This window comes from Megalops cyprinoides, chromosome 1, assembly GCF_013368585.1.
Source record: "Megalops cyprinoides isolate fMegCyp1 chromosome 1, fMegCyp1.pri, whole genome shotgun sequence".
Lineage (NCBI taxonomy): Eukaryota > Metazoa > Chordata > Actinopteri > Elopiformes > Megalopidae > Megalops > Megalops cyprinoides.
In genome coordinates, this window is record NC_050583.1 from 9688845 (window position 1) to 9699682 (window position 10838).

At 51.2% G+C, this 10838-nt stretch overlaps 1 protein-coding gene across 1 annotated transcript in view; it reads left to right on the forward strand.

Moving 5' to 3' along the window:
- Positions 1-370: 370 nt before the first annotated feature.
- The window catches only part of sdk2b (sidekick cell adhesion molecule 2b), an 86347-nt gene continuing 75879 nt past the window's right edge, over positions 371-10838 (forward strand). The window contains exons 1-2 of the mRNA XM_036549816.1: positions 371-515; positions 10807-10838. The exon at positions 10807-10838 is cut by the window's right edge and continues 75 nt beyond it. Coding sequence (XP_036405709.1) covers positions 436-515; positions 10807-10838 — 112 coding nt within the window. The 5' untranslated portion in view covers positions 371-435. The remainder of the gene's footprint in view (positions 516-10806) is intronic.

The window sequence follows — 10838 nt, forward strand, 5'->3', positions numbered from 1 at the left end:
TGCTTTTAGATTGGCAGATGTAACATAGTGGGAAAGACCTGCCTTTGTAACCAGGAGGTTGCAGGCTCAGTTTCCAAGTGGAAAGCAAGTGGTGATGTTGCACCCTACTTAACACAAATCATTCCAGTAGATATTCAGCCATTTAAGCAGGTAGAAATGTGCCATGTAAGTCACCCTGCTCTGTTATTATATGAGATGTTAAAAAAAATCATTATGTCTTGAATGTTCTTCAATTGTATGTGCTCTTCCACCGTAGAGGTCACCCCGAGAGTATTTTGGATGTCCCTTTTATTTGGCCCAATGAATAAGAGGCCCTGACTCTGACTCAAAGACCCCCCCGCTCTTTGTGTCACAGATGACGTGCCCCCCTACTTCAAGACGGAGCCGGTTCGGAGCCAGCTTCACCTGGAGCGGAACCGCCTGGTGCTCACCTGCATGGCGGAGGGTAGCTGGCCTCTGGAGTTCAAGTGGATCCACAACGGGACCGAGCTGACCCGCTTCTCTCTGGAGTACAGGTGAGTCGGGGCTGCCCGGTCCGGTTCTGTCCGGCCCTGTCCTCTTGTGCCGGGAGAGGGGTCTCTTGCGGGGATAGATCTGTCTCACCACCAGAGAGATCTGCGATGCTATCTCACTCCTCCAGCTCTCAGGTCCAGCGTCCCTCACATCTCAGTATGTTCTATCTGCCCCCCCCCATCCTTGTGGTCTGTCTCTCTCTTTCTGCGTCTCTGCTTCAGTCTCTCACCCTCTCTATCTGTCTGTGTGTCCCTACATATATATCTCTTTCTCTCTCTGCCACTCCCTTTCTCTTTCTATCCCTCTCTGTCTGTCTGGTTGTCTCTATGTCTCTCTCTCTTGCTCTTCATCATAATCCCTCACTCCCTTAATCTTACCCCCATCTTCCTCCTCCTCCTCCTCTTCCTCCCCCCTGCCTCTAAATCCGAGGTCACTGCGCTGTCTGTGATCAGAGGGCCCCTCGCATCCCTTTCCTCTCATCGCCCCCCCCCCCCCCCCCCCGCCCCCATCTCGACCGTAGAAATCGCTCTGACGTCCTCCCATCCTTGATCACCAGCGACGGGGACTCGAGGAAGGGGGAGATAAAGCGGCTTTAATGATAAACGGGAGATCTTAATCACGCCGCAAATGTTGCGTGAAATGGCCTTATCTACAGCACTGTTGTTGTATTAGGGGTGCTGGGGGTTGGGGGGTGTGTGTGAAGGGGGGGGGGGCAGTTGTGAAGAGTTGGGGGGGGCTGGATGGGAAAAGCTCGTAGCCGTCGAGATGGAGCTGTCACCGGGCTGTCGCCGGGCGGTGCTGCCGATCTCGGAGATCAGGCACGTCAGCGGGATGGAAGCCGTACAAAGGCAACGGCGGCAGCGGTGGTGGAGGGTTGGCGGGGGGTTGCCGTGACGGCTGCCTCTCCAGTGAGCCCCGCTCTCTCTCTCTCAGCGTGAGGGAAGATAACAGGGCCGCCAGCTCTGAGGGCTTGGGAGGGGAGGGTGGGGGGGGGGGGGGGGGGGGGGGGGGGGCTCACAGAGCTGACATGATAGCTGAATGAATGGTCCACATCGTGCAACATCTGTCTCTTTCGACCCTGCCTGGAGTCGGTATTGTGTTTCTCTTTTTGTGTCTGCATGAGAGAGAGAGAGAGAGAGTGTGTGAGTGTGTGTGTGTGTGTGTGTGTGTGTGTGTGTGTGTGCGCTGTGGGAGTGTGTGTGATGTGGGAGTATGTGTGTGTGTTTGTGTGTGTGTGTGTGTGTGTGTGTGTGTGTGTGTGATGTGGGAGTATGTGTGTGTGTTTGTGTGTGTGTGTGAGAGGCAGAGAGCACCTCATTGTGGTCATTAGTAACGCAGTTGATTTTAGTCACACTGTGTTCCCTCTTCTCTCATTGTGAAGAAGCCATTGTCTCCTTCATTTCCCAGAATGCCCTCTGCCCTGTGCCCCCTCCCCCCTCCCCCCGCCACCGTGACAGATGAGGTGGTGTGGAATTCAGGGGTCAGCAGAGCTCAGTGGTAATGAGGGTAAATAGGGTCCCTCATTTGAAGGCGGTGATGAATGCCTTTTTTAAGACCTGTTACAACACAATTCGACCTTCCGTTGGCGGCCCTGATCGATACCACGGCGAAGGGGCTAAACCCCCCTCAACACCCCCCCGGCTGCCCGCCCCCGCGTCCGGAGTGACTGGAGGAGAATAACCCAATAGCGGCGATCGATCACTGTCAGAAACAGCGACCTCACCGTGTCACGGAGAGCCAGCCGGAGCTCGCCCCGCCGCTTCCTGCTGGCTGTAGGTAGAACGCCGGCGCTTATTGGACATAAATCACGCGCACCTGTTAATCAGGGGCTGTGAATCACTGTCAGCCGAGCCGAGTCGAGCAGCCCGGCCGGCTGGCACCTGCGTCCGGACCCCCCAAGCAGACGACACCCCCACCTCCGGCTCTCGGAGTCCCCCCACCATACTCCTTCACTTCTTTAATCACTCCATCAGATGAGTCACTGGATTTGTCCTAAAGACCAGGTGCTGGAGGAGGACCTTGACTGAGAGAGACCTGGAGGTCTGAAGTGCTTGCTGCAGTCCGGGCGTGTGGTAGGGCTGGCCCCTCTGCCACAGACCTCTCTGCTTCTGCTTACTGGCTCTGCTGTAACAAGATGGACAACTTCGGTCCCTGTAACGGTGTTGACAGCTTTGGTCCCTGTAACAGTGTTGACAGCTTTGGTTTCTGTAACAGTGTTGACAGCTTTGGTTTCTGTAACAGTGTGAACAGCTTTGATCTCTGTAGCAGTGTGGAGAGCTTTGGTCCTTGGAACAACAGGAATTGCTTTGAAACTTTAACAAGAAAGACAACTTTAGTCCCTGTAACACGAAGGACAGTCCTGTAACAAGATGGACAGATGGACAGCTTTGGTCATTTTAAGAGACCGCATGGCTTTGGTTACTTTACAGACATGGACAGCTTTGACCCCCGTGACAAGATGGATATCTCCACTCCCTGTGAAAAGATGGACAGCTTTGGTCATTTTAAGAGATTGCATTTCTTTGGTCACATTAGAAACACGGACTGCTTTGGTCCTTGTATCAAGACGGACAGCTTTGGCCCTTGTGACAAGATGGAAAGTTCCGCTCCTTGTAACAAGATGGATATCTCCGCTCCCCAGGAAAAGACAGACAGCTTTTGGGTTCTTGTAAAAAGATAGATATCTTCTCTCCCTATTAAAAGAAGGACAGCTTTGGTCCACATAATAAGATGGATATCTCTGCTCCTCGTATTGCGAACGACAGCTCTACTCTCAGACTCTGCACCCTCCCCACTACTTCATCATAATACAGCCTCATTTGATATGCCTTAACTCCTCTGTTCACACCACTGAGAGCCCAAGAGAAAGAGAGACAGAGAGAGATAGAGAGGGAGATGGAGAACGAGAGAGAGCGGTGCAGGTCATCGGCATTTGGGTCACTCCCACTTAACGTATTAAGCTCGGAGCGTGGAGTTCTCCTTCAGCTCCGGTGTGGTAAGAGGCTTCTTCGGCTCCGCTTGTCAGGCCCTGCCGGAGGGGGATCTCAGTTAAACGAGTAATAGTCTTTGAGCTACCGGCCCTCGGCGTGGAGCGTGCATATTTTTATTAACAGATACAATTTCATGCCGGCTCTGAACAAATTAACACAAGTTCAGTCCAATAACACTCCCTGTCTTTGGGGGCGATGGCGGCAAAGCTCCGGCTGCTAACTAGATTTGCTACCGGTGCAAGAGCGAGGGAAAAGGAAGCAAACAGGCGTTAAAAATTGCCGTAGCGGGGTTAACCCTCTACGCTCCTGACTCTGCCCGCTGTCTGAATTGATGAGGGTGGTGGTGGTGGTGGGGGGGGGGGGGTGGGCAGGCGGGGGGGTGGTGTGAAGACTGAGGTCAGGATTACATTTCGACTCAGGGTCTTTCTTTGTGCTGCATCCTGCATGCTTGGTGTCTATAATTTTTTTTTTTTTTTTTGAAGACCAAGAGAAGCATTTACACTTTTGTCAGGGAGTGTAAGATTATTCCTCACTCTTCTATTTTTTAAAATTTATTGATTTATTTTTGAGTTAGAGGGAAAAGCTGGGTCTGAAGAGTCCAGCCAGCATCTCTGCCGCTGTTGTGGAGAATTTGAATGGGAGGCATTGCTTTGTCCTGATTAAATGGAATCACAGGCATTGTGGGCGGCGAGTGAAAGTGCGAAAAAATATTTCTTTCCTGTCCTCTGTGTGAGATGTCATATGCATTTGCTCATTGTCCGACCCTTCATTCCCCCAATCAAGCCCGCATTTCATTGTGCTACTTTACTTGACCATGACCTGAGAACTTCCAAGCTCACACACATAGCATCAGCTCAGTTTTTTTCAGTGATGCTATAGGATTGTGCCCTGTGACACAATTTTTTTTTTCCCTGGCTGCCTCAATAGCAAAGGGCTGGCTGTGTGTGTGTGTGTGTGTGTGTGCACGTGTGTGTGTGTGTGTGTGTGTGTCTGTGTATGTGTGATAGAGAGAGAGAGAGAGACAGAGAGAGAGAGAGACAGAGAGATAGAGAGACAGAGTGTTATGCGCTGTACAGGGTGTTCCTGCTCAGTGTATCATTCTGTGGTTTGTCATGTCATTCACATTCTGTGTGTGTGCAGCTGTTTGTAGTAACAGACTAGAAGTCTTTTTGGTTCTGGGTCCAAAAGTGAGGGAGGGGCTACACTGTCCCGTAGGGATGTAACGATACCAAAGACACACGGTGCGATAATACCATGATAAAAAGTCCATGATATGATATTTATCGCCATATTAAAAAACGAGGAAAAAGGATGACTTGAAAAAATGCTCTGCTGATAGATAGAGCAGGCCAAGCTGTGCTCTGTGCGAAAGCCCATTGGTTGGAGGGCGGGGGGAATTCTGGGAAATCAGCTGCACCCTCGAAGGAGCAATTGGTCGCTGTGCTGCACCCTCAAAACCTCATGGGCCCCCACATGCCCCACCTAGCCCTTCCCTGTGAGCGTACATGCAGGGCAGCAGGTCAGCACCTGCGATCTCAGGAGGGGTGGGTCCGGGGGGGTGGGGAAAGGGTGTAGGGGCCAGGGGAAGGACAGCTGGCTCAGGGGGGGACCCGGGCTGTCGCATGCGTAATCCCCCGTTGATTTCCGATGCGGTAAAGCCGGCGAAGTCGCATGTCTACCATGGAACAACGCGTGCGTGCGCTCGATTCTCACGGACAGATCCGTGCCGGAGGGGGAGGGCATCGTGCTTTCTATTAAAGCCCACCCCCAGGCACGTGCGTGCTGGATTGTGGCCGGCCTTCTCCGAGCCTCCATTGTTCTCCTCTAATGGATTTTTCTCCTCCCTCGTCTTACTTCTGCGCCCCGGCTGCCTTTGAGGATCTTTTGTACCTGGCGGATGTGTTTTTCAGAATCCCAAATGCACGACTGGCTCAGGCTAGACCAGCTTACGGAGGTTACAGTTTTATTCGTTTATATGACTGGATATTTACTGAGACAAATTGAGGTTAAGTACCTTGCCCAAGGTTACAACAGCAGTGCTATAGCAGGGAATCAAACTAGCAACCTTTTCGGTTATGAGCCCTGCTCTTTACCACAACACTTTTATTGTAACAGTTCTATATGGGGCAAGGGGGAGTAGGGGGGATTGTACTTGTCTGTTGAACCATTTTATGTCACAGTAAGGATATGGTGGTAGGAATTACGTTTGGAAACTGTGTCTGCCATGTACCGAAGACGTTGCCACAGCCTCATGGACTGTCAAAACCAGCCACCCGCCAATCCCACCCCCTTCCCCCCGTCATGGGGGTCAGACCCACTCCATACGGCCCCCTCCGTGGTTAATGAGGGGATGCGGAGCAGCAGGCCGTCCAGAGGAAGGGCCATCAGTCACTGTTGACGCCCACCGACTGGCACGCACTCCGCTCCGGTGCCCGGCCCCTCAGAGGTTAATGGATCAGTTGGAACTGGCAGAAGTCACCCTGAAGGGTCGGGCTGAGGGCTGCGCTCTCCACAGGCCCACGCGGGCTGGTGTCGGAATGCAGCCACCTGCCAGGGCCGTCGCTGCCCCTCACCGGAGTTACCGTGTGGAAGAGGAAGACCAGAGGAAGACCTCTTTCTGTGTCTGACTACCTCCTCTTCCTCTCCCTCCCTGTCACTCTTTCTTTCTCAGACTAACCTTCTCTCTCTCTCTCCCTCTCTAACTGCGTACCTCTATCTCTCTCTCTCCCTCTCTAACTGCGTACCTCTATCTCTCTCTCTCTCTAACTGTGTATCTCTCTTTCTCTCTCTATCTCTCTCTCCCTTTCTAACTGCGTACCTCTCTCTCTCTCTCTCTCTGTATCTCTAACTGCGCACCTCTCTTTCTCTCTCTATCTCCCTCTCCCTCTCTGCGTACCTCTCTCTCTCTCCCTCTCTAAGTGCGTACCTCTATCTCGCCCTCCCTCTCTAACTGCATACCTCTCTTTCTCTATCTCCCTCTCTAACTGTGTACCTCTCTCTATCTCTCTCTCTCCCTTTCTAACTGCGTATCTCTTTCTCTCTCCCTCTCTGTGTACCTCTCTCTCTCTCTCTCTCTCTCTCTCACTCTCTCCCTTTCTAAATGCATACCTCTCTATGTCTTTCTCTGTCTCTCTTTTTCTCTGCCCTGCCCAGCCTCCTTCCCTCCCTCATCCTCGCTCTCCCTCTCTCCCTCCCACCTTTCCTCGCTCTGCTTCCCTTGCACCTGAATTCCTCTCTGTCTTTCTCTCGCTCTCTCATTTTTCCCTCTTTTTTTGCTGTCAGTAGTCAGAGAGGGGGAGACCTGTGCACGTTAGTGATTGGTGTGTGCGTCTGAACTCACTCGATCTGCTTGGCATGCACAGTTTCCCCCCACTGCTTCCCCAAAAAGACCCTGCGATGTAAAAGTCCACTTAACTTCCACCACGCCGTCCATTGAATAGTAATGGAAAGAGTGTAGGGGGCCCAGGCAAGCAGTGCTGTACGCGCACAAGTGTGCAAATTAGCCTGGTGAAAACGCGGAGGCCCACGTATCGCAACGGCTCCCTAATTAGTCCATTAACACTAATAGACTTCGTGCAAGAAGTAATTTAGCACACTTGGCTGGATGTCTACCCCGCTAACCCCTCAGCTAATATGGTTTGATACTTCATTATTGTCTGGTAATAACGGGAGTCTCGGACTCCACCCACCCCCAAGCCCCTATCGACCCGGCCTCCTGTCAGTCATCCGTCTGCTCCTGTGCTCTCCTCCTCTGTTCTCCTCTCTTTTCCTCTCCTTCCTTCCTCTCCCCCCCCCCCCCCCCCCCCCTCCTCCCCTCCTTTTTAGGTTTAGCGATGCGGAACTATTAACAGCATTTCATGGTTTTCCAGTCCATCCTCGGAAATTTGATAGGCCTCTCCGAAGATAAAGATGTGAGCGGATCAGGGATTTCGGATAAAATTATCTGGTGCAGCAGCAGAGCCCTGTTTGAACAGACAGGAGGAGGGCCCTGAGAGGAAACGGTTAAAGAGAACTCGGTCCTCTCACCTCTAGACTGAAGTCCATCCTTTAGTCTCCTCTCTCATGACTTCCTGTCTGAGTGAGCCTGTCGTCCGTGACACTGCTTTTCTCCTCCCCTCTCTCTCTCCCTCCCTCCGTCTGAGCGGATCACTCTCTCCCTCTCTCACTCTGTCCTGTCTATCGATCGCCATCTGAGGTCAATAGCTTTTTAAAGCATCAAGATCGAACCTTAGACTATCCTTTCCCTCCCTCTCTCTTTCCCTTTCCCCCTCTCCCCCCCCTCTCTCTCTCCTGCTCTCTTTCTCTCTCTGTTTCTCTCTCAATCTTAATCTCTTTCTTTCTCTGTCATTGATCCCCAGGGTCAGAGAGCTTTTCAATACAGTGATTTGTCACCCAAGGCCTTGAGGTCATTTACCTTTCAGTGTAATTACCCAGTAAGGGAGTCCAGGGGGGGACTGAAAAACAGCACTGTCCTGTTAAACAATAATGAATTATTATGATTACAGTGATGATAATGATGATTATGTGATGATAATGGTGATAGTGATTACCACTGCTGCTAATACTAGCACTACTACTAGTACTACTATGAATCATCATCATCATCAACATCAATGTTAATTGTGGTTCTATTTAAAAATATGATTTTTTTATCATTCTTGCTGACATTTCCATCAAATTGTGTTGTTAACAGATTCATTTATTCACATTCATTAAAGACGGCTTTGATCAAGCAACAGATTTCAATAGGCCATCTGCAAAGACAATAGTCTCAGCTGGCGAACATCAGGGCTCACCAGTTTATGTCAACAAGAACAGCACACAGTGGACAGGACAGATTGTTCAGAGATCACCGACCTCATAAAACAAAAAAATAAATAAATAAGTAAAAAACTCACACGTGCAGCTGTTGCAAACAGCCCCACCCCCTGGCTGTACCATGTAATTGCAGCCCTGCTACGAGGAAAGGGCAGAACACCGAGCACTAAATGAGTTTATTTGCTTGGTCAGATGCTGTCATTCAGGGCACCTTGCAATTTTCCACGCCGTCCATTTGCACAGGAGGATATTTACCCAGGCGGTCTGAGATGAGCTTGTTGCTCGAGTTAACAACAGCCGTGCTCCAGCTGGGAAGCCAACCCTCAATCTTTTGATTACGAGGCTTGCGTCCTGAGCGATGCTCCTCGCTAGCATTTACACCCACATTCATTCACTCAGCAGACTCTCTTAGCCCTCGCAGATCACAAAGCAAAGGTGTTAAGTGTATACAACAAGGTCAGATGAACAACATACGGACCAGAACATACAGAAGGCCACGTCTGAACGCTTGTCCATGCGTTGCACAGTGCTACAATGCTTGAGTTATTGACCGAACGCGTACTGAATATAGACCAAGTGCTTCTGTAATACTCATTTCCACAACAGGTGGAGAAAAGCGCGACAGTGATACCCTAAAGATCTGCTAGTAAAAAGGCAGATTTAAGTGTGATGTTTATACAGCACTTATTTAACATCTCCGTAGTGGAGCTAAGAGGGGCAGTCTGGAGAGGTGGGTCTTCAGACTCTTGCCCCTGTGGGATGTGCAAGCCCTCAGGGGAGGGAACAGCCAGCGGGACCTGAGGCCGCTGAGCGGAGCGGCCTGGTCGGCCTGTGAGATCTGCTGATTGCCTGGAGGTATGAAAGAGCCGTTGCCCTCTCTGCGCCAGAATGCCAGTGCCATCTTTTAGAATCGGGTGCAAGCCAGCGCTGATGACATGAGTCAGATTGCCACCGCCAACCTTATGACAGCTGAGGCGTCCGCGGCCTTTGATGCAGAAGCGTCTCTCCCTCTGACACGCGATCGCTTACAAGCTTGGACTGAAAGTAGTCTTTTTAAAATAAAAGGAGACCTTGCACAGCGGTGTGAGGCGTTCTCTCTGACGGGTGATGGCGGGCACATGTGTGGGGGAGGACTCGTAAGCGAAAGGTTGCCGGCTCAATTCCCAGCTGGGGCACTGCTGCTGTACCCTTGGGCAAAGTACTTAACCCACAACTGCCTCAGTAAATATCCAGCTGTATAAATGGATAACATGTAAAAAGTGTAACCTATATAAGTCACTCTGGATAAGAGCATCTTCTACAAAATGCTAATAATGTTAATAATAATGGGTGAGGTGCGGGACATGAGATGCTGGCCAGTGAGGGACATAAGTGACCCTGTCACGAGCCTCTGCTCTCCCCTCCTTCCTCCGCTGCTGGCCCACCTGGTTACCTGCGCAGGTGTGCCCTTATTGCCCGAGGCACAGGGGGCGAGCTGTCACCGAGAGCCCGTAGAGGACGTCCCAGGTCTGTGACGGGCGCTCTCTGAAGTCTCTCCCCAACACTCAGAAATGCGCCGAATCTCATTCCCAGTCCTAAGGTGGGATATCAAGGTGCACTCTGCGCAACAGTGGGGGAATGCACGGTTTCCCATCATTCAAGGGACACTTCGGTTCAACTCGCCTTTACGGGAATGACAGTGACGCCCGTGTGTGAGTATTTTGAAATATTCATGGCAACGTTTTATTAGCCGTGCCAGTTGAGATCACGGGTTCTTACGGTTGTGTTTTCTTTTGCTGGTTTGTTTTCATTCTCTGTTGTTGTTTTGATGGGAAAGGAGGGGGACACCAATTACAGTTGATGTGCCGTGCTTGGTGTCACTGACGCTTGTTGCTGCATACAACGGACCCGGCGCCCATTAGCGCAGTGTCAGGGCCTAGACAGGCTTCACAGAAGAGACGCCCTCATTACTCTTGAGCTATGCCTTGTCTTGGCCAGTGATGTCATCTCTTCAGTCTTGAGTGGTGTGCCATTCAGATTTATAGTGAAGGCCGTGCGCACGCAGCTCACTGTCTGCAATCTGGATAGAGTGTGTTACAGTGCCACCCTGTGGTTGGGTGGAAGTACTGCAGGCCAGGAGTGAGACGGCTACTGAATACAGCGGAAGAAATTCAAGGTCACCGATAGTGTGTGTGTGAGTGTGTCGGGGTGGGGATAGGGGAGATGGAAGATTTGAGTAGTCACTGTAGACAAATCCGTCCAGCTGTCCTGCAAGTTAATTTATTTATTGACTGGTTTATAAGGTGAACATGGTCACAGTCCACCACCAAGCTCTTGTTAATACTCATTCTCTCTCTGCTAGAATGGTTATACTGTGGGCCGCCTTGAGGATCTGGGATTTCACAAAACCGCCTGCTCACAAAGCCCCCATCCATTTTGTCTGGCTTGGTTTTCCTTCTACTGCTACCACAGACTCTGAAGTGTCCCCAATCTGTCTGTTCTCCAGGTACCTGATCCCCTCCCTGGACCGGTCCCACG